Below are 23,429 nucleotides of genomic sequence, written 5' to 3'. Positions count from 1 at the left end.
TACAGCAGGACGTAGATAGGTTGGAGACTTGGGCAGAGAAATGGCAAATGGAATTTAATCCGGACAAATGTGAGGTAATGCATTTTGGTAGGTCTAACAGAGAGGGGAAATATACCGTAAATGGCAAAACCCTTCGGAATAATAAAAAGTCAGAGAGATTTGGGCGTGCAGATCCACAGATCTTGTAAAGTGGCAACACAAGGTAGTCAAGAAAGCATATGGAATGCTTGCCTTCATTGGACGGAGCATCAAGTATAAAAACTGGCAAGTCATGCTGCAGTTGTACAGAACGTTGGTAAGGCAGCACTTAGAATATTGCGCACAATTCTGGTCGCCACACTACCAGAAGGATGTGGAGGCTTTGGAGAGGGTGCAGAGGAGGTCTACCAGGATGTTGCCTGGTCTGGAGGGTGTTAGCTATGTGGAGAGGCTGAATAGAGTGACTGTTTTCATTAGAATGACGGAAGTTGAGGGGCAACCTGATAGAGTTCTACAAGATTATGAGGGGCATGGATAGAGTGGATGGGCAGGCACTCTTTCCCAGGCTGGAGGGGTCAGTCACGAGGGGTATAGCTTTAAAGTCTGTGAGACAAAATTTAGAGGAGATGTGCGAGGCAGGTTTTTTTTACACAGAGGGCAGTGAGTGCCTGGAACGTGCTGCCAGGAGGGAGGTTGTGGAAGCAGATACAGTGTTCAAAAGGCTTCTCAACAAATACATGGATAGGATGGGTACAGGGGGATACGGCACTAGGAAGTGCTGAGGGTTTTGGCCAAGAGTGGTGTCATGACTGGTACAGGCTTCAAGGGCCGAAGGGCCTCTTCCTGTGCTGTGTTGTTCTTAGTTCTTTGTAATTCCTAGCTGTACCTGCATATTAACTTTGTGTTTCTTGTACAAGGGCACCTTTTTTTTCTGAACACCAATATTTAATTGTTTTTCACTTAATCTGTTTTTCTATTTTAAGGATTGCGACGGGGGTATAAAAAATTCTGCATGAATAACTGAGAGTCTCCTGGTTTTGTGATTATAATGCCCTTAAAATGGGGTGTAGGATTACAAGGGATGTGAGTGGAACTCCTTTCATCTTGTAACTCCTGTTGGTAACTTCCAGGACAGATGCCCAATATTCAAAGTCATGTGATCTGTAGCAACCAATTTTTGGCTTCATTAAAAAGTCCAGATAAAAAAAAAAGCAAAAAAAGAAAGAATAAAGTTTTAATGTGCAGAGTTCAGATTTCTTTTTATATCTTATTGACATGACACTGAAATTAATTACAAGTTTTTGTGCTCATTTGACCGTTGCTTCCTGCTGCCTGTGGGATAATTTTTGTGTCTTGAACTGTGAAGACGGACACAAAATATTTGTTTAACATCTCTACATTACCCATGTGTGTGCTTCTAAGGGGCCCATGTTTGCCTGTCTCTGCTCTCTGCCTTTTTGTGCATTAAATTTTTTGGGTCCATGAAGATTGAAGTTGCAGGCATTTGGAACTGTTGCGAAACCAGGGATGTGATTTTGGAAGGGATCCGTTGGTTTATTCAGGAAAAGTGGAAAGAGAATGAAAATGATGAGTCACTTCATCTCACCCCCAGATGTTGTATGCCACAGCACTGGGCTGATGTACATGGTTTTGTTATTTAATGTGATAAGTTGTCCTGTGCTATTATTGCTGATTGCCTGCAATTGCTGTCATTTCGCAAAGAAAGCCAGGACCAGCTAGTTTGAAAATGACTCTGGAGTAGAGGACTGGCTGGTTGCATATTTATGGTTCTTATGACATATGAACACTCAAAAGTGGACAAATCTTTGCAATCTGTTTGTCCTCTCATGCAAAGTTACTCAATTTGTTGGTTTTCATTCAGGCTTTATCTGATTGCTGTTTCATATTTCCCCATTCTATAAACACATTGGTATCTAATGCATGCAACAAGGGAGTACATGATAGTTGATAGATATTTAGGTGTAAAAGTGCACCGAAAATTGTAAGGTTTGTGGGAGAAACTAGTTCTGTTGATCACAGGTGAAATTTGTATCAACCACATGATGAAGTCCTGCAGCAAGAAATTAGGGAGATAGGTAGCATATTGAAAAGCAGAACCTCAAAGGTTGTAATATTTGGATGACTACCAATGCTGAAGGGGTTGGATTACGAGGAGAGGTTGACTAGACTGGGACTTTACTCGTTGGAATTTAGAAGGATGAGGGGGGATCTTATAGAAACATATAAAATTATGAAGGGAATAGATAGGATAGATGCGGGCAGGTTGTTTCCACTGGCGGGTGAAAGCAGAACTAGGGGGCATAGCCTCAAAATAAGGGGAAGTAGATGTAGGACTGAGTTTAGGAGGAACTTCTTCACCCAAAGGGTTGTGAATCTATGGAATTCCTTACCCAGTGAAGCAGTTGAGGCTCCTTCATTAAATGTTTTTAAGATAAAGATAGATAGTTTTTTGAAGAATAAAGGTATTAAGGATTATGGTGTTCGGGCCGGAAAGTGGAGCTGAGTCCACAAAAGATCAACCATGATCTCATTGAATGGTGGAGCAGGCTCGAGGGACCAGATGGCCTACTCCTGCTCCTAGTTCTTATGTTCCTATGTAATGCGACGTGCTAGTCTGTGTAGGATTAGGAGGATATAGCAGATGAATGCTGAAGAGATGGTAAACGCAGGAGAGCTTTAGTTGTCTGGATCACTGGATCCACTTCTGGGGCAGGTGGGACCTGTGCAAGTTGGATGGGTTGCACTTGAACTGGAATGGGACCAACATCCTTGCAGGGGGAGATGGGGTTGGGGGAGAAGGATAATATCTTATCAGACTCCTTAATTGAGGCCTTATGGGTGGAATTGAAATACAAAAAGGGGGCAGTCATGTTGCAGACAGCATACTGTAGGCCCCAAACGGTCAGGGAGAGATAAAGGAGCACAAATGTAGACACATCTAGAGATGTAAAAATAATAGGGTAATAATACTAATAACAATATTAATTGGAATAGGCAAAAGGGCTTGGAAGGGATGGAATTCAAGTGCATCCAGATGAGGTTTTTGAACGAGCATGTAGAAAGTCCTACAAGATAGGGGCGGTACTAATTTTATGGAATGAAGCCAGGCTGGGAGAAATGGCACAGGCGGGAGGTAGGGGTGTCAGTGAGAGAGCATTTCAGTGATAGTGGCCATTCAGTTATGTGAAGTACAAAGATGGACAGGAAATAAGGGTTCTGAATTGAGGGAATGCCCATTTCAATAGAATAAGACAGGATCTGGCCAAAGTGGACTGGCAACAGCTACTTGTCGGAAGATGCACATCAGAGCAGTAGGAGTTATTCAAAACGGATAGTGCAATGCCAACATGCTGATAAAGGGTAGGACCAATAAGTCCTCAGAGCCATTGATGTCAAGGGAAATATAGCATCGGATAAGGAGAAAAGGGAGGCTTATGGCAAATTCAGGGAGCTCAAAAGTGAATGCTCTCAGAGCATAAAATATGTAGAGGGTACTCAAAAAATAAATTAGGAGAACGAAGAGGAGGCATGAAACAACACTGGAAGGCAAACTAAAGGAAAATCCTAAGGTATTTTATAAGCATATTAAGGGTAAGAGGGTAACTAAGGAAAGAGTAGAGCCTATTCAGGACCAAAGTGGCAACCTGTGTGTGGAACCGAAAGATGCAAGATCATAGAATTTACAGTGCAGAAGGAGGCCATTCACCCCATCGAGTCTGCACCGGCTCTTGGAAAGAGCACCCTACCCAAGGTCAACATCTCTACCCTATCCCCATAACCCACTAACCCCACCCAACACTACGGCAGAATTAATCTCCATTTAGAGAGGCAAGAATTAACCAAGTATAGTCAGCATGGCTTTGTTCGGGGGAGATCATGTCCAACAAATTTGATTTAATTTTTTGAAGATGTGACTAGGTGTGTAGATGAGAGCAGTGCAGTTGACGTACTCTACATGGACTTCAGTAAGGCTTTTGAAAAGGTCTCGCATGGGAGACTGATTAAGAAGATAAGAGCTCATGTGATTCAGGGCAATTTGGTAAATTGGATCCAAAATTGGTGGTAGGAGATACAGGTAATGGTCGAAGGTTTCTTTTGTGATTGGAAGCCTGTGTCCAGTGGTGTAGCACAGGGAACGCAGCTGGGTCCCTTGCTGTTTGTAGTGTACATTAATGATCTAGGTGTGAATGTGGAGGTATGATCCGTAACTTTGCAGATGACCCAAAAATTGGTGGCGTGGTAAATAGCAAGGAGAGATAGCCTTAGATTGCAGGATGATATAGATGGGTTGGTCAGATGGTCAGAACAGTAGAAAATGGAGTTTAACCCTGAAAAGTGTGAGGTGATACATTTCGGGAGGACTAACGCGGCAAGAGAATGCACAATGAGTAGTTGAACTCTAGAATGTACAGAGGACCAGAGAGACCTTGGAATGCCTGTTCAAAGATCCCCGAAGGTCGCAGGAAGATAGATAAGATGGTGACAAGGTTTATGGGGTACTTGCCTTTATTAGCCGAGGCAAAGAATTATGAGGGTTATAGATATGGTAAATAGGAAGAAACATGTCCTCTTATTATCAGAGGGTTCAATAACCAATGGGTATAGATTTAAGGTGAGAGGATTGAGGGGATTTGTGGGAGTCTGGAACTCACTGCCAGAAAGGGTGGGAGAGTTAGATACCCTCACATTTAAGAAGCATTTAGATGGGCGGTTGAAACACCATTACATGTAAGGTCTCAGGGAAAATTGTTGGCTATCCAGCCACATCGGCTCCCGTTCCCTAGCCAGAAAGACCAGATTCAGACAGGATTCCTTTCCACCAGTTTATTCAAGCATGAAGGGGAGCCTTATCCACAAGATGGTGAACAGACTGCCTGAACAATGCATTACACCAGTTTTTGTACCGTTTGGTTATCTTATAAGTGATTTATAATTTTATATGTGGCAATCAAAAAATGGAGATTTAAATTTACTATTATCTATAGCCTATTACAATTAATATCCCTACTTATGACTCTCTGTATGAGTGATTTCACTTAACTAATTACAACAGCAATACACTTGCCTGATTACAATATCCACTTAATGCTTAGGTACATCTACCTAATTATACGATCCAATCATTAGCAAACATATATTTGTGATCCTTGACCAGCTGTAACTGTTATCTTGAGCAATGGCTTATGACTCCCTTGTGGTTATCATTGTTCTGCTTTATTTTCAGCCACAGCTGCTTCACAGAAGCTCTTAAATCATGTACTAATGATTTTTAACCCTTTCACAAGGCTATGGACCAAGTGCTGGAAAATAGTATGCAAATATAAAGATTTTTGAATGGGCAGCACAGACACGATAGGCCGAAGGGCCTCTTTCTGTGCTGTGAAACCTTAAGACTCTCTGAAATATCCTCAACTATGATCCTGGAAGTACTTGAAAACTCGTAAAGTGCTTACTGAAATTTTACTATGTGAATAGTAATGCAGTAAACATTTCAAAGAACTTAAAACCTGGACCCCAGGTTACAACTGGGAATGCTGGACTTTTCGGTAGTTTATATGGAATAATTATATAAAATATAGTCCAATAATTTATGTAGAATTGTGGACTTTTATCGAGAGGTGTTTGTAAGAAGCTATTGGAGAAAACTCTTTTGTCGATGCAGAAAAGTAGGGAGAGAAATGGAAGGGAGCATTGGCCAAATCACTTTTTTGCAACCATTAAACTGGAACAACAGTTTCGTAGTGCCATCTATCTGAGAGTTGGGATTATGGTGAATCAATCAGGTTTACATTGAATAGGTAAATCCTCAGGATTGCAGGAGTGAGGTAATTGGAAATTGTTACAGGAAGTTTGCATGATACACAATACTTGATATAATCTAGTAAGAAGTCTTCCAACACCAGGTTAAAGCCCAACAGGTTTGTTTTGAATCACTAGCTTTTGGAGCGCAGCTCCTTCATAAGATGAGTGAAGAGTGGGTTCCACAATCACAAATATAGATAAAGTCCGTGTTGCAAGATGACACTTTGAATGTGAGTCTTTACAGACCTAACCCTAAATTGTTGCATGTTGTAACTTTTGAATAGCTGAATAAATAAAATGTCTTAACAATTTTGATTCTATCTACATTTTGTGACTTTTCTGACTTCTTAAAAAGCAGTTGAACTGATGTGTTTTGGGGTGTTTAAATCCTTGTTTTTTCACAGAATAGAAATGTGAAGAAATATGAATTCTGGAAGGATGTGATTGCTTCCATTGAATACAATTACAAAGCATCTGCTTTCAAAGGTAAGTCATTATTTCACAATTCCATTATGCTCAGTTTTATAGGAATTAACATTTTGGATTGTCAACTCTTAAAGATTGGATATCTGGAACATCAACTACTGCAAAGATTACATCCAATACTTGTGGGCCACTTGAAGTTTAATTTTTGCAGCAGTTTTGGATTTTCTTCTTTTTGACTTTTATTTTGGATCAGTGTTGAAAATGATATCCTTCAAATGTTCTTTGACCATTTATATCATGCCTCATATCTGCTAAAGCTGTTATGATTATGGACATTAACTACTTTACAAGTCACCACAAAAGTACTTGTGCTGTTCTTTGTTCTGGATGTTAATTAAAGCATGTTGGTTGTTAGAAGGAAGAGATATGAAGTTTATTTTTTCAATCCATTACTATTGTGCAAGTGTAGTACTTGGGTCGAATTTCCTATCAATTTATGCTGGCCAAATAATGTAATCATGGCACAATGCCCACTTCAGGTTAAAAGTTTGTCTAAGTTCAGGTGCAATTGATTTACGCCTTTTCTTCCTCTACACCTACATGTTCTACAGCTGTCTATAACAATCACCCTCTCTGAATGCACCGTGGCTAACGAACATGGCTCTGCTCTCAGGTTAAATCGCTGTTCATCTTTTTCAAGACTGGTGTAAATCTTAGCCCTGAATTTTTGGTCAAGCAATAATTAAAATAATTTTTTTGACATTAGATTGATAATTTGAAAGCAATTTTTATGTGATATTCTCTCTGAGAACAATACTGCATTTTCTATTTCTTTGACTGCAAATTTATGGCATTTATATGTCACAATAAAATTGAAAAGCTTCCATAATGTTTTAAAATGTGCCATGCCTAATGTACATGACTACTGAATCTTAAATTTTCTTGCTTTTCATACGAGTTCAGTGCTTGCCTTGAGCTCCAATTATTTGCATTGATTTTCTGGTAGCTTGCATTTTTATGTGAAATTGGGACAAAATATCAGTTTGAATAAACATCAGCAGAATGGCTATAACTTCCCCAAAGGAAATTCCATTCAGCATAGTCCATGTTTACTGTTTAAATGTACTGGATCAGTTTTTAAATTAATATACTTATTTTGCCACCTTATTTTTCAATGTAAATGAACTCATTACAATTACAGACCAAGTTAAATTTAGTGATGGGAAAACTTCTGGAAACAATTATTTGGAATAGAATTAATAGTCACATGGAAAAATGCAGATTAATTAGGAAGAACTTGCATACATTTCTAAAGGGGAAATTGTGTTTCGCTTACTTGCTGAGAATTTTGAAGAGGGAATAGAAAAGGTTCGATGAGGAGTAATGCTGTTGATGTGGTGTACATGAATTTTCAAAAGGTATTCACACTGCCACATAATGGATTTGAGGAAAGTTACGATAAAAAGGACAGTAGCAACGTGGGTACAAAATTGGCTGAGTAATAGGAAAGAGAATAACAACCAATGGATATTTTTTGGGCTGGGGAAGGTTTGTAGTGGAGGGGACCATTTCGAAGTTTGTTGATATGAAACTGGGAAGCATTGTAAACTGCGAGGAGGACAGTGTTGAACTTCAAAAAGGACGTATGCAAGTTGGTGGAGTGAGCAGATAGGTGACAGATTAATTTCCATGTTGTCGAGATCTGCGAGGTGATGCAGTTTGGTAGGAACAACATGGAGCGACAATATAAAATAAGGGGTTAAAAATTCTTAAGGGACTGCAGGTGCATAGGGGTGTATGTGCGCATAGATCATCGATGGTCACAGGACAGGTGGAGGGAGCAGTTAATAAAGCATATCTTATTTTGGGCTTTATTAATAGGAGCGTAGAGTATAAGAGCAAGGATGTTATTCTGAATTTGGATAAGACACTAGTTATACCTCAGCTGAAATATTGTATTCCGTTTGGGTTCCACTCTATATGAGGGTGTGAATGCAATGGTGAGAGTTCAGAAAAAGTTTACATGAATGGTTCCAGGGGTGAGAAACTTCAGCTATGAGGACACATTGGGGAGGTTGGGACTGTTCACCTTGGAGAGGAGGTTCAAAGGAGATTTGATGGATATGTTCAAAATCATGAGGAGGCTGGACAGAGTAGATCGGGAGAAACTTTTCCCACTCGTTAAAGGATCAAGAATGAGAGGGCAGAGATTCAAAATGAATTACAAAAGAAGCAAATGCGATTTGAGAAAAAAGCTTAATCACACGATGAGTGAATCGGGTCTAGAACATACTACCTGGAAGTGTGGTGGAGGAAGGTTCAATTGAGGAATTCAAGAGGGCATGAGATGATCATTTGAATAGAAACTATGTGACTGGTTATGGGTGGAAAAAGCAGGAGAATGGCACTAAGTCATGACGTTCGTTTGGAGAGCTGATGTAGACACAATGGCTGAATGACCTCCTGAGCCATGCCAATTGTGTGATTGTGTGATTCTTATAGTACATGCTTAATTTGATCAGTCACAGCAAGTTGGCTGATAATTGTACCTGTTCGGACTAGAATGATCAAACACGTTTTTTGAATTGACTTAAAGTCAGTGAGAATATTTTCTGTTGTTCTTGCCATATTTTGAATAAGGTAATAAAAATAACAAATTAAATCTTTAGTCTCATTGCTTATTAATTTTTCTGACAATACTTTTAATGGCAATGGCTAGCTTAACGACCAAGGGAAATCTAAGGAAGGAGATTTAATATTTAACATAAACACAGATAAGCATATTAGTTTTTTAAAATTCCTAATTGTTTACCCTCATAGCTGTCTACCGAAATGCAACTCTTCATTTTTTTGTCAGAGAACTTAATAACATTCATGTATTTGGTCAGTTCCTTTGAAACCAATGGAAATGTTTTCTGCTGGAAATGCTACTCCGATATTTTCTGTCGTGCTTAGCACAAAATACAGTTTCCGTAAGTGATCCAATGTTTATTTTTATACATGTAATTTCTGACAATATAGTGTTGGTTGTGGGCAAACAGAACACTCCTATTATTGTTATTTGTGCACTGGAATTAATAAAAGCACCATTATTTTCTCCTCTTCTGGTAATGTGACCATAGAAGTTTATCTATAAATTAAGGACAGCAGGTTTATTAAATGTAATATTTAAACTGGGCAAAGAGGTCAATATTGCCAATGGAACTTGATTACAGAATGTGTGCTGTATGCCTCTGCAAATACAGAAGTAAAGATGTGTCAAATTTCACTTTTCCCAATATTAATACAGACCTAAATTAGCATTTGTGATACATTTGTATGTGGTTTAGTTGGTCTTCGGGGGGTTTCTTCAGGTATTTGTGCCAGTTCAGTGCACCCAAGACAATTGAAAGTTGTTGCTGATGACCCTGACCTATACAGGAAATCTAGGTATGATCTCCGTGAAGCCGATGCCAAGAAAAAATACCAGACAAAGCTAGAGCCCAAGACTAACAACAACATGAACTCTCATCGGTTGTGAGGGGAAATCAATTGGGGAGTATGGAGTGAGGCACTGTGTAGGGTAACTGGGACCTCCTTCAATGCAAGGATGAGTCTGATACAGTTTAAGGTGATGCACAAGTGCATATGACTCGGGCTAGAATGAGTGGGTTCTTTCAGGCTGTAGCAGATGAGTGTGAGAGGTGTGGGCGGGGACCAGCGAATCACATGCACATGTTTTTGGGGTTGCAAAAAATTGGGAAGATTCTGGGCGGGAGTGTTAGTGGTCTTAGCGAAAAAGGGGAAAACATTTGCACAGACTGTTTAGTTACTTACTGGGAAATATGTTTCCTGGGGTGTTTGTGTTGTAACCTGTTTTGGTATATGTTTGTAATAAAATACATTTTTTAAAAGAACTCTCATCGGTTGTGGCAAAGCTTAAACAATGCAACGGGCTGCAAAGCAAAGCTGAGAAGAATCTCTGGCAACAGAACACCCCTCCCCGATGGCAAGAGCCGTGGGCATGCCAAATGTTCTTAATTTTCTGAGGCAGTAAAGGTGCTTGATTAGGGGGAGGTGGTGGTGTAGTTGTTTCTAATTGGACTAGTAATCCAGAGACGCAGGTAATGCTCTGGGAACCTGGATTCAAATCACACCACAGCAGATGGTGAATTTTGAATTCAATAAAAATCTGGAATTAAAAAGTTTTAAAATGACCATGAAACGATTGTCAGTTGTCGGAAAATCCTTCTAGAATGAAATCTGCCGTCCTTAACTGGTCTGGCCTTCATGTGACTGCAGACTGGCAGCAATGTGGTTGCCTCTTAAATGCCCTCTGAGTGACCGAGCAAGCCACTCAGTTCAAGAGTGCGGGCAGCACGGTAGCATAGTAATTAGCATCAATGCTTCACAGCTCCAGGGTCCCAGGTTCGGTTCCCGGCTGGGTCACTGTCTGTGCGGAGTCTGCACGTCCTCCCCATGTGTGCGTGGGTTTCCTCCGGGTGCTCCAGTTTCCTCCCACAGTCCAAAGATGTGCGGGCTAGGTGGATTGGCCATGCTAAATTGCCCGTAGTGCCCTAAAAAGTAAGGTTAAGGGGGAGTTGTTGGGTTACGGGTATAGGGTGGATACGTGAATTTGAGTGGGGTGATCATTGCTCGGCACAACATCGAGGGCTGAAGGGCCTGTTCTGTGCTGTACTGTTCTAAATTCTAAAGAGTAATTTGGGATGGGCAATACATGCTGGCCTAGCCGGCGATGTCCACATCAAATAATTGATTTTTAAAAAATCATACCGAGAAGATGGCACTGCATTCCTTCAAGGAACTGTTTTTGTTTGTTTCTTTATACTTAAAATCAGTTAGTTAAGTGGCATCATATGCTTAGCAGGTACATAAAACATTTTCATTGTCTTACATATAGGGCTAAAAAGTATTTTGTTACTTAGTGATATGTAAAGCCTCTGAGTTCTTTCCTCACCTAAAGGCAATTTGATCATTGTGTGAGCCTGATGGTGCCAAATATTTGGAACAAAGTCTTTCAGCCCCTTTACCCGGAGTTTTCGATTAGACATATATTAAATTATTGCGTACAGTTTATTGGGTGGAGGTGGTTGTGGGTGGTGAGCTGGCGGTTAGAGGTCCACTACGTGTTCACAAAAACTTGGATGACAGTCAATTGGAACAAAATGCAAGCAGTAGTGACCTGGATAAGTTGGCACCTTTAGACGGTAGAAGTTGCAATATTATTTGAGTGTGAAAGCAGACAAAGAGGGCCTGAGAAAAATTGAATCGACAGGTGATGAAAGCCTGCTGATGGAAGCATAGGCAGTGGGCTATACGTAGAATCAGTTGTTAGTGATGATAGATGGGTTAATGTTTTTTTAATGCATTTTTATGGGATGTGGCCTTCGTTGGCTCTTCAAAGTTGCTATATTTGTGGGTTAGATAACAGCTAACTTCAGAAAATTATGGTTTGTTATTAATAACATAAGATATGCCTGTGAGCCCCTCTAGTACAGAAAGTTAAGGTCTTACTGGTTGTAAGTTTTCAAAATGTCAAAAATAAATTTTTTTACATTTCCTTTCTTTGTGTCTCTGCTAGTCCAATCATTTTTTCCTTCTATATTTCTCCTTCTGTGCCTGATTTGTCATTTTTTCCCCAGCCCGTTCTAATTTATAATATTGTGTATTTCTCAATCCTTCAATTTGTTTGGTTAAGGATATGCCATGTTGCTTGCCCTGTTCACTCAGGTTCTGGATATCCTGACTCTCCTGCTGCCATATTATCAACTTGCATTTTCACAAACCTAATGGGGGGAAAAAGGTTTTGAACTGAAGGATGAAAGGCACATTCAGCAGATGATCAGTACTGTTAAATGCCGTGCTACAACAGCATTTGGCCCATTCCTTAAAAATGTGTGAATTCATTCACAGCAATTCCTGTTGTTAGTAGATGTTTTACAATTAATTTTGGTGTGTAATCGAGTAAAAACCGGTTCACGTCAGCAACAAGAAGCATTTATTAAACTGTAGAACTGCCAAGTACACAGTACTAATACACAAAGTTATTTATTATCCAGTATTCACCAAAGGATATGCACATTTGAAAATTTCAGTATAGTAGCCAAATATCTTGTTTCAAATAATTTTATTGACATGGATGATGGCAACAGAACATTTCTCTGAAAGACACAATTCTCTGCAGAAGCACAAGTTAATTTGACCTTTTATGTTATTTTATTGCTAAGTATGACCTCTAATCCAGGTTCTATTTTTTCCAATCACATTACAACCACAATAAATTCAGTCCCATCAACCATTTCAAATTGCACTTTCTTCAGTTGATATTCATCATGATGGAGCAATTAGATAACCTGAGAAGGAGGAACATTTCTCTTCAGATGAATATAAACCATTGAATTCTTTTGAAGGTAACTGAATGTAAACTTTGTCTTTTTTACGTAGGCTTAATATAGCACTCCCTGAGGCCTGATCAATATAAGCTTTTTTATAGTCATCAAAAGTGTACATTACGGCTTTGTCATTTTTGTATAATCCAATCCAAACACTTGCACCTTCGACTTGTATATGATAAGAAAATTGATAGATGCCAGGTATTTTGCATGTAAAAATCCCAGTAGATGGATCATAATTATTATTTGAGTTGATTAATAGTTTGTCAAACACTACTGGTTTGCCTGCTGATGAAAATGAATGAGAAAGGATGGCTGTGAATGCGGGAACAGAAACATCATTATTGTCATGCTTTTCCGATTGCACAATAATTTTTCCAGGTGGACCTGGTGGTCCAGGACGTCCTGGAGGACCTGGTGGTCCTTCCCTTGCAGGTGAACCAGGTGGTTCGCCTGAAATCTTTCCATAATAATTACCTGGATTACCAGGAGGACCAGGTTCTCCTTTTTCCCCAGGATAACCAGGAGATCCTTGATGTCCAGGTATCCCTCTTGGACCTTGTGCTCCAACAGGTCCTCTCAGTCCGTCTTTTCCAGGGTACCCAGGTGTTCCTGGAGCTCCTGGACCCCCTGATTTACCAGGTGATCCCGATAGTCCTGGGTCACCTTTACGACCAGGAACTCCTTGTTGACCCTCTGCGCCTGGGCTACCTGGTTGTCCTTGAGATCCTGATTTTCCTGGTGCACCACCTGGGCCTGGCTGGCCCTTTAGGCCTTGAAATCCTTGTGGACCTGGTGGTCCTGGATTACCTTTTGATCCTGGTGAACCATTTTGTCCTGGATGCCCTTTAGGACCCATCTGGCCTGGTGGACCATATGGTCCTGGTGGCCCTTGTGCTCCAGGACGACCTGCTTCTCCTTTTTTCCCTGTTTCTCCAGGATAGCCATTTGTGCCTGCAGGGCCAGGCTCTCCCTTAGGACCAGGATTTCCAGGTTTTCCAATGCCTGGCTTTCCTGGTTCCCCAGCTGAACCTCGTTGACCCTGTGAACCCTTTGATCCAGGAGATCCTGGTGACCCTGGTTCTCCTTTGTGCCCAGGATTTCCAGTTCTTGATTGCCCAGGTGGTCCTGGTGGCCCCTTTTGACCTTGTGCTCCTGATTTTCCTGGTGAACCTGGGGCACCGTTTTCACCATTTGATCCTGGTTTGCCAGGGGACCCTGGGGACCCAGGTCTTCCTATTCCTTTTGATCCATCTTGACCTGATGGCCCTCTGGGTCCTGGAGAACCTTTTTCACCTGGCTGACCTGGGGCGCCAGAACCTTTTTCTCCTTTTGGCCCTGGTTGACCTGGACTCCCTGACTTTCCTTTTGCTCCAGGTTGCCCTGCCGGTCCTGAATGACCTGGTGGCCCTTGGGAGCCTGCTTTACCTGTCACTGACAATCCGGGTGAGCCGGGAGATCCTTTTTGTCCTGCACTGCCCTTTTCTCCTGGTTTCCCAGGAGTTCCATTGTCACCTTTTTCTCCTGGTGATCCCTTTGCGCCTGGCCTTCCTGGTGCTCCTGGAGCACCTGTTTTTCCTGTAGTTGACTGCCCTGGTGGTCCTCGTGGTCCAGGGTTACCAGGGGCCCCTCGCAGTCCGATTCCTGGACTTCCTGATGGACCCTGTGATCCTGGAGGACCTGGGTAACCACGTGGCCCACGCTTTATTCCTTTTGTTAAAGATAAAGAAAATATAGGTCAGATGTTGTTATTATAACACAAATTCTTTACATTTGACTACATTTATTGGTCAAGTGGCAGTCATGGTTTCGGAAACATTTTTCCACAATGTGCCAGTACTGTGCTACATGCATCAATTCAGACATAAAAAGAAATTCTCTGGGGCGGCATGATGGCGCGGTAGTTAGCACTGCTGTCTCATGGCACTGAGGACCGGTTTTGGCCCCGGTCCTGGGTCACTGTCTGTGTTGAGTTTGCACATTCCCCCGTGTCTACGTCGGACTTCCCTCACAACCCAAAGATGTGCAGAGTAGGTGGATTGGCCACACTAAATTTCTGCTTAATTGGGAAAAAAAGAGAATTGGGTACTCTAAATTTATTTTTAAAAATGAAATTCTCCTGCTCAACCTTAAGTTTGTGCCTTAACACACACTCAGTGCAGCTGTGGCTTGGTATTGGCATTTGTTTCAGAGTGGTCTAAACGCACATTGGTATCACAGCCAGTGTAGCTGCGTATGGATTGCTAATCACTTTGAAGTAGCACTGTTGTATAGTGACGTAACATCTTTTGATGTTGGGCTACAATTTTATAGATTTTGTTTCAGATTATTTTTTTCAAGTTGCTATATAAGTACAAGTTATTGAGTGAACATTGCTTAGTTAAACTCAGCTGATGAACAGTGAGCATAATTCTATTGATTGACCATTCACTTCTGTTCCTGACTTCCGTGGTAGCCAAAATTGTAAACGGTGCCTTCTATTCAGGAAATGTCACCCGTCTCCACTTTGTGTCTATTAAAAAAACCTTGACTACTCTGATCTTGAATACCTGCTTTTCATCTTTAAAGAGCTTGTTAGACGCCAATTCTGCATTCATCTATTCTCCAGCTCTTATGTTTGAATCTCTCCGATCAACTTTCTGTCCTTTCCACAGCTCTGAATTGGCTGCAGCAAAAGTTATAAATGCCTGAGTCAGTGCTCAGTTGACCCTCCTCAACCTCTCCACAGCTTTGGGACTGGTCCACAGCATCCTTTTCCAAAGCCTACCTTCTGTTGCCTAGCTCAGCTAGGTTGCTCTTTCTTGGCTCCACTTTAGCCGTATAACCATAGCCACGTTATTGCCATCAGTGACTTCTCTTCCCCCCACTGTCCTGTCACCATAGGAATCTCCCAAGGATCTATCCTGGGTTTTTCACCTGTCTCTTGGGAGTTTTACTTAATATCTGCAATTTGTGCCCCCCTCACATGGAATAGTTGAACCTAGAAATAATGCATATCTGGAATAGCTTCATTGTGAGATACTCCATATTTTTCATCTGGTTGCCTATTATATATTAAAAGTAATAAATGTGTTGCAGCAGTTAACTCAACTACATTGAAATGTTCCACCCAGCCGTGACAATGCTAAAACTCTATTTACAAGTGACAGCATTTACGTACTATACGTGCAGGTGTAACAGTCATTGAGTTTGTTTTAAATGTCACACAGCGCTGGCTGTTAAAATGGTAACTCTGCAATATGCTGACCAGTTGTGGGGTAAACAAAACTGTCCAAGTCTGCTTGCATGGCTCTGGCCATGAGGTGCTGTGTTGGAGCAGGCTACCATTCTGTATAACTGTACCTACTAACCATGTTGCTAAAAGTTATTTTGTGAAATAGATTTGATGAGAAGCAACCCAAGTTAAAACTTACTGTTTTTCTAGAATTACTCTGATGTTTGAAACTAATTGGTGAATATACTCTCAAATGTGTTTTGAAAAAATTGTGTGGTTGACTAATTGTCAGCTCTGTATCTAAATGCAAATTGTATATTGTTTGCCTGAGGTTCCAGTAATGTAATTCTACTTAGTACCTTCTGAACTGTATGAATCATCTCCATCTGAATCGATTCCATCTGAGTCACTCCCTGTTTTAGAAAATCAGTAACAAAATATTCAGTTAATCTTGACATTTTTAAAAAAATGACATAAATAATTAACTATCTTTCACAACAGGACTCATGATCTGCATCTTAAATTTCTGTATAGAGCAATAGTTGCAATATGGCAAACCCAAGTCGCATACTCAAATTAGGTGCACTGCTGTTATCGCATTAGATGCATAGAGACTTTAAGAAATGGCATAATAAGGGCTATAAAACTAATACCTGAAAATAGATACAGTTAAATGACAAAGCAAAATTAACATAATATAGAACTTGACTAGAACATAGAACAGTACAGCACAGAACAGGCCCTTCGGCCCTCGATGTTGTGCCGAGCAATGATCACCCTACTCAAACTCACGTATCCACCCTATACCCGTAACCCAACAACTCCCCCTTAACCTTACTTTTTAGGACACTACGGGCAATTTAGCATGGCCAATCCACCTAACCCGCACATCTTTGGACTGTGGGAGGAAACCGGAGCACCCGGAGGAAACCCACGCACACACTGGGAGGACGTGCAGACTCCGCACAGACAGTGACCCAGCCGGGAACCGAACCTGGGACCCTGGAGCTGTGAAGCATTGATGCTAACCACTATGCTACCGTGCTGCCCCTTATTCATGTTTTAAGCTTCTGTTTGAATTTACTTTTTTAAAATTAACATTTACTTTTAGGTGGCGCATTCAATGGAACCTTTCACATATACCATAAACAGAAATCACGAATTGCCTGTATGTAGCAACTTCTTCATGCAAAAAACATCTAAAGCTATTTATGGAGCCTAACGGGTTGTTTGCTTGATTTGTCTATGCGCATCTAAAATGCCGAATAGATCTCTTGTCGGTTTTCATTAAAATTCAATTGGTTGCACTTGTATTTTATCTGTACACCAATAAAATCAATGCCACTGGGGAATTAAGATTTTTCCCGCACTCTATTGGGATCCAGTGCCTCCTTTTAAAATTTACAGGTCAACTATGCGATTAATTGATACAGGTTAAAGTTCTGTATTCCAGTTCTGCTGAAGAGTTAGATTTAACTTGAAATATTAATTCTGTTTATCTCTCCACAGAGGCCAGACCTGTTGAATATTTCCAGCGTTCTCAGTTTTTATTTTGGAATAAAAATTCATGTCCCAGCAATATGCTAACCCCCAATCTTCAATGAACAGACATAAAAAGACCATCATAAATATTTCCATTTCCCATCGTTATAGCATCTGAGTGAATATGTGCCATTGTGTTGGTGGGATATAATTTTTCAGATAATAATTGAGACTAGCTTAACTGATTTCAAATAAGACCTTTTGGATGTGAATCAATCCAATTTTGTCACTTTGCAATTATGCCCCCTTCCTTTTATAACATGTGTTGCAACGATTGCAAACCTCAGGTTTTCATTGCAGACAGATGAAAACTGAACCTACTGACAAAATGAATTTGTACTCCTAGTATTTGATTTTTATAATACTTACAGATTGTTGCTATAAAATGTGGAACTCAATATGGAATTAAATTAAATTTGTGCACTGCTTATCACCTTTATTGATTCAAATGCTCTTTTGAAAAATTATTTTTGGACTCAATAGTTCACGTTTTCCTTTAGGATGGTAGACAAATATCTTTATCTTTTTACAGCATTATTATTCATTCAGTTTGATAAATCAGTGAATTTGTCATACAAATGGTGTAAAGATCCAATATGTTTGAACAGAAAATGTCTTGAGAGGTTCAACTATCTTGAATTTTAGTGTGTGTAAGTGCCGGTACTTGTGCAATGACTGAACACCTGAAGTTGCCAACCGTTTTAATGAAGTTATGAAACCTGTATTGTCAGGTCATGAGCTAGAATGTGTGAATTTTTAATTCATTTATAAAATCTAAAACTTCTTTTGTAGTATATTATTGTAATCTAAAACATTGTGCCCAGGTTGGTGCTGTGGTGAATGATTCTCGTGGGTTTTTACTTCTCCAGGGATGGTACAAGGTGTATAGGTTAACTTATCCTGCCATTTAATGGAAGAAAGAATGGAAAGCAAAACAAATAGTGGCTGATTATGCAGGAACATAAACGAAAAGTACAATGAGGTTAACCCTGCATGCAGGTGTTGCAGGCAATGACAGTATTACGCCAAACTTGGAAATTGAATGGTGACAACAAGAAATAGTAGCAGAATCATGTAATACTGTTATACAACAAGGATCCAACCACAATGTCCACTGCCTCAACTACTCAACACTATGTCTAAACTCGACAGTCTGAGATTTAGCTCCGTCAAGTCACCCACTTGCCTGTTCTCAAGTACTCCAAACCTTTGTGCTTTCGAGATCTTGGTCTCACCTCCTCCCTGCCTACCTACTCTTCAAGATTACTACTATATAGTGTGGGCTTCTTCGGTCCCTCTTTTTTTCTCATCTACGAGTGGCTGGGAAGCTTTGATATTTGCTGTTAAACGATATGAATGAAGTGAGTGACAACTTTTATTACCTGATGTTGAGTGTTTGTACATTGTGTGCACAGAGATATGGCTGCAGTGTAACCAGGGCTGAGAACTGAATTTCTAAGAGTATTCGATATTTAGGAAGGACAGGCAAAAATGGAAAGGAGGGATGGTGGGTTGGTTAGTTAAAGATGAAATCAGTGCAACAGTGTGAAAAGATATTGGCTCAGAAAATCTCAATGTGGAATCAGTATGGATGGAGCTAAGAAGCAAAAAGGGGAATGAGAGTTGTCTGTAGGCCTCCAGACAGTGGCAAGGTGGGAGGATGGTGTTAAGCAAGAAGTTGAAGAAATCTGAGATGTGTGTAACAAGGGTGCTACAGTAATCATGGGTGACTTTAACCTACATGTAGCTTGTGCAGATCAAATTAGTAACAATGCTGTGACAGATAGATTCCCAGAGTGTGTACAAGATGGTATGTTGAGGAACCAACTAGGAAACATGCTACCCTTGATTTAGTATTGTGCAATGAGAAAGGGTTAATAAATAACGTGAGGGGTCCTTTAGGGAACAGTAACCATAACATGATAGGATAGAAAGTGAAGAAGTCTGATCTGAAACTAGAAACCTGAATCTAAACAAAAGAAACTCCAAAGGTATGAGGTATGTTGCTTAAAATGGATTGGGGGCTTAATTAAAAGGCATGATGATGGTGGGACAGTGGCTAATATTTAAGCATCAAATCTATGCGTTGGAACAGTTGCATATTCCTTTCTGGCGCAAAAACAAAACTAGAAATGCACCCAACCATGCCTTACAAAATAAATTAAGGCTAGGATTAGATTAGGTTAGATCCAAAGAGGAATCCTATAAAGTTGCTCAAAAAAGTAGCAAGTCTGAGAATTGGGAGAAGTCTAGTGTTCAGCAAAGGAGGGCAAAAAGATTGAGTAAGAGGGGGAAATAGAGTAGGAAAGTAAACTTTCAAGTAACATAAAAGAGACTGTAAAAGCTCCAATAAGTATATAAAAAGAAAAAGATTAGCGAAGACAAATGTACGTCCTTTGCAGTCCAGAATAGGAGAATTTATAATCGGAACAAGGAAATGGCAGAGCAATTAAACAACTACTTTAGTTCTGTCGTCACAAAGGAAGACACAAATAACATCCCAGAAATGCTAAGGAATCTAGGATCTAGTGAGAAGAAGAAATTAGTACGACCAGAAAGTCCAGCGGGGAGTGGAAAGGTCACCGTGGGGACGGCAAGGAAAATGGAGGCTGGGGCACCAGGGGAGGCCGCATTGCCCACAGCTGAAGAAATGACTAAGGTGATGACTTGAAAGGCAGTTTACAAAACACATGGAGGCGATGAGGAACGAGATGGGGGCGGTATTGAAAATGCTGGTGGAGAAGGCGATTGCCACGGTGAGGGCGGCGGTATTGAACGCAGTGACGGAGGTACAGGAGCAAGGCGAGGTGCTGAAGGAAGTGGAAGATACATTGTTATAGCACAGCAATCAACTTACTGCCATGGGGAAGGAGATGCGGAAGGTGATTGAGATCAATTTGCGAGCCAAAATGGACGACTTGGAAAACAGATCCAGGCGACAGAATCTGAGGATTGTGGGTCTTCCCGAAGGAGTGGAAGGCCCGAGACCGACTGAGTATTTTGCCACGATGTTGGCGAAGCTATTGGGGGAGGGTGATGATCCCTTCCGATATGAACTGGATCGGGCTCATCAGTCGTGGAGGCCTGTGATTGTGAGAGTGAGCTGCCAAAAGTAGTTACTCTGTGTGTTCATAGGTACAGTGTGAAGGAGAATTTACTGTGCTGGGCAAAGCAGAAGCGGGTGGTGCAGTGGGCTGGAACAGGTATACGCGTATTCCAGGACTTTACAGTGGAGCTGGCGAGGACGCGGGATGCCTTCAGCCGGTTGAAGAAGGCGCTGTACATCAATAAGGTGCGGTGCGGCATAGTATACCCAGCTAAGTTGAGGGTGACCTTCAAATCTAAGGACTTTTATTTTGGGACGGCGGAAGCAGCGGAGGAGTTTACGAAGGACTGTGGCTGAATTGAGAAGTGGTCATGTATTGATGTAACCTCATGTAACTGTATTTTTTCACTGCGGCGGGTGTATGTGCTGGTTGGGAGCCAACGTTGTATATACTTGGACAAGGGAAGAGAGGGGACTTTCACTTGCAAATGAGGGTTCTTTGGAGCTTGGGTGTGTATGCAGGGTTTGTGTGCTAAAGGGGATTTCTTGGTTTTCCTGGGGCCGGGCAAGGGGGAAAGAGACCTGGGCGGGGGCCTTCACGCTGGCCGGTTTAAGCTGGCCATTGAACGGGAGTGAGGTGGGGGGAGGGGCTGTGGCCATCGGAACCTGGCAGAATAGAGCCCGATGAGTCTAGCCTGGGGGGAAGGAACGGAAGTTGGGGGGAGGATTTTTGTAAGAGGAAGGGGGGGGCTTGCAATGCATGGGTGCATCTACGGTACTCTTTCGGGGATTGGATGGCATTGAATGTTGGGGGAGGGTGGGAGGGACTCTATAGGTTAATGGTGACCATAGGTGATTCCTAATTCCTTTCTTCTTTATTTCTCCTTTGTTTGTCCCACCGTGGGGGGGGGTTTATTCTATTTAATGTTTATATTGTCAGGTGGATCGTTTGAGTGGTTGGAGGATGGGATCGTTGTTGTTGATAAGGGAATTGACTTTGTATTTGTTACCATTTACTGCTTGTGGATGGGGTGTAAATTCTGGAGAAAATGTGAAAATGGAGAATAAAAATATTTTACAAAAAAAACAATTTGTGGAAATCAAGTCATAGTATAATGAATGTACATGTCTGCCCGTGGTTACCATGGGGACACAGAGAAAGGGAGAAAAATAGTGATAAATGGTGATTGTGATATGGTCACATCCGAAAGCATGAGAAATTTGTACAGAAGAAGGAAAGAATTGAAGTGGGAGACAGGCAGAGAAACTTAGTTGAAAAGAGCAACTGAGTGCAATTGTTTGAGCACCCCACCTGAATTTAAAAAAATGTTTATATACTAAATATAGATATGTGTTTTAAGGAGTTTAAACAAAAAGTACAAGTAAAGTCAACAACACTCCTCTACAACATGTACTTAACTCATTGTCCAGCTTTGTCTTTCAAAAGACCAATGTGAGTGACAGTGATCTTAAATGAAGTTCAAACTTACCACCATAGCCTTTCCGACGTTGACGTGCAGCATTGTATCCCATTCCATAAATCAGGTTCAGTGTGAGCAATAACAGAAGCACAGTGATTTGTTTTGAAATCATGGTTGCAGATCAGATCTGTAAAGAGCAAATCAAAATAGTTACAATCATTAATGGAAAGATCCAGAATGATTTAAATTAACTGTTCGGTAGAATTTCAAGAATCTGGTACTTGAGTGGAATGATAAATTTATGAGATTGAAATATCTGTAATTTCACAAAATATTTTTACTCTGCATTATGTTTGACTTCTAAAGTAGCTGTCAGATCTTGTGTAAGAAATGTAAGGTTACTCAAAACATATTTTGTTTGATATGGAGATCCTTTACCAATAATGTCTCTGCATTCTATGACTGAGTAATGTGGCAGTGTGTAGTACATATTGATACATTTGTCGCTGTGTTCTGGAAATACAAACTGTTGTGATAAGTCACTACAAACATAAATAAAAGATCTCTGACTTCCTTGATAATTAAACATTATTGTGAAGTTGACATCCAAACATACCAGTAAATGCTGCTTTTGGAGCCTTGCTTCAGTCCAGCATCCCTCACTGGTTATCTCCCAAATGATGCAGAGAGCAATGGAGTGTCTTCAAAAGGGTATCTGTTGTCATATTTATATATGCAAGATTTTAGCTCTGCATGATGAAAATTTGTAACTCCTCCCTTTCAAAACACAAGTGCTAATTATGCATTTTATATATACACGTATATTCTTTGCGTCAGAAAGTTGGGTCAGGCTAGTGGGTTGTTTGTGGTTGAAGCTTCCTTGCCATCTTTGGGATTGGTACCTATCTCATGTGAACAGTTTCAAATCCAAATGTGGAACCGATCATTTATGTCTCAATGTTTGGGAAACTGCAATATTTTGTTTTTAGCTCATTTAAGTCATTCATGTCTGAAACTTCATTGTAGGGTTAATGCAAGCCTACTTGTGACACTAATAAAGATTATTATCAACATAAAGCAAAATTTATTGTTTTCAGTCACATTTGTGGAGTTGTCATTTTGCCATTTTTCAACTTTGCAAGATGTCTGTGCTTCAGTAGTTGAGCAAAGGTTTTGCTAAGGCGGGAAGTAAGTAACATGTATATAGACTAGTTAAGTTTAATTATTAAAAGGTTTCTGCCAATCCATGGATTTAGTTTTCTCTGATAAGTTTGAGCGTTCAACACAGTGTGGTTGCAGAACAGAATACATTTCGGAGTGGAAAAGTTGTGAATTTGGTGTAATTGGGAACTGGGGGGGGGGGGGGGGGGGCACTTACAGGTAGACCAGGTATTTAGAAATCAAGAAATAAGAGGAGCTTATGGCAAAGGTAATGCAATAATGATCTGTATGTTTCTTCATACTGTAGCTTTTGTTTGTTATTCACGTCAGACACCAGGTTTAATAAGGGCAAGACTACACCAGTCATATCGAAATCAAATCACAACCATTTATTTGGATGAATTTGAATTATGCTATACTGTAAA

At 40.7% G+C, this 23,429-nt stretch overlaps 2 protein-coding genes across 3 annotated transcripts in view; one reads left to right on the top strand and one right to left on the bottom strand.

Annotated features, from left to right (window-relative positions):
• nt5dc1 (5'-nucleotidase domain containing 1) overlaps window positions 1-23,429 on the top strand; it is a 641,953-nt gene that overhangs the window by 47,340 nt on the left and 571,184 nt on the right. For both annotated transcript variants that reach the window (XM_038799640.1, XM_038799641.1), the window contains exon 6: window positions 6,207-6,288. In XM_038799640.1, the coding sequence (XP_038655568.1) occupies window positions 6,207-6,288 (82 nt within the window). The remainder of the gene's footprint in view (window positions 1-6,206; window positions 6,289-23,429) is intronic.
• LOC119967297 (collagen alpha-1(X) chain-like) lies at window positions 12,339-22,555 on the bottom strand. Its single transcript, XM_038799637.1, has 4 exons — window positions 22,460-22,555; window positions 21,913-22,030; window positions 16,194-16,247; window positions 12,339-14,330 (listed from the first exon to the last, which is right to left on the bottom strand). The coding sequence occupies exons 2-4, from the start codon at window positions 22,013-22,015 to the stop codon at window positions 12,559-12,561; spliced, it is 1,929 nt and encodes a 642-aa protein (XP_038655565.1). The 5' UTR covers window positions 22,016-22,030; window positions 22,460-22,555; the 3' UTR covers window positions 12,339-12,558.

Source organism: Scyliorhinus canicula, chromosome 6 (genome assembly GCF_902713615.1).
Source record: "Scyliorhinus canicula chromosome 6, sScyCan1.1, whole genome shotgun sequence".
NCBI lineage: Eukaryota > Metazoa > Chordata > Chondrichthyes > Carcharhiniformes > Scyliorhinidae > Scyliorhinus > Scyliorhinus canicula.
The sequence above is the reverse complement of the archived record's forward strand: the minus strand, read 5'-3'. Positions and strand labels throughout refer to the sequence as shown.

Excerpts from the sequence above, each read along its gene's own strand:
- LOC119967297 (XM_038799637.1), bottom strand. The coding sequence starts at position 22,015 with ATGATTTCAAAACAAATCACTGTGCTTCTGTTATTGCTCACACTGAAC. Across the intron at positions 16,248-21,912 it reads ACGTCGGAAAGGCTATGGTG|GGAGTGACTCAGATGGAATC; the intron begins GTAAGTTTGAAC and ends TTTCTAAAACAG. Across the intron at positions 14,331-16,193 it reads TGATTCATACAGTTCAGAAG|GAATAAAGCGTGGGCCACGT; the intron begins GTACTAAGTAGA and ends CTTTAACAAAAG.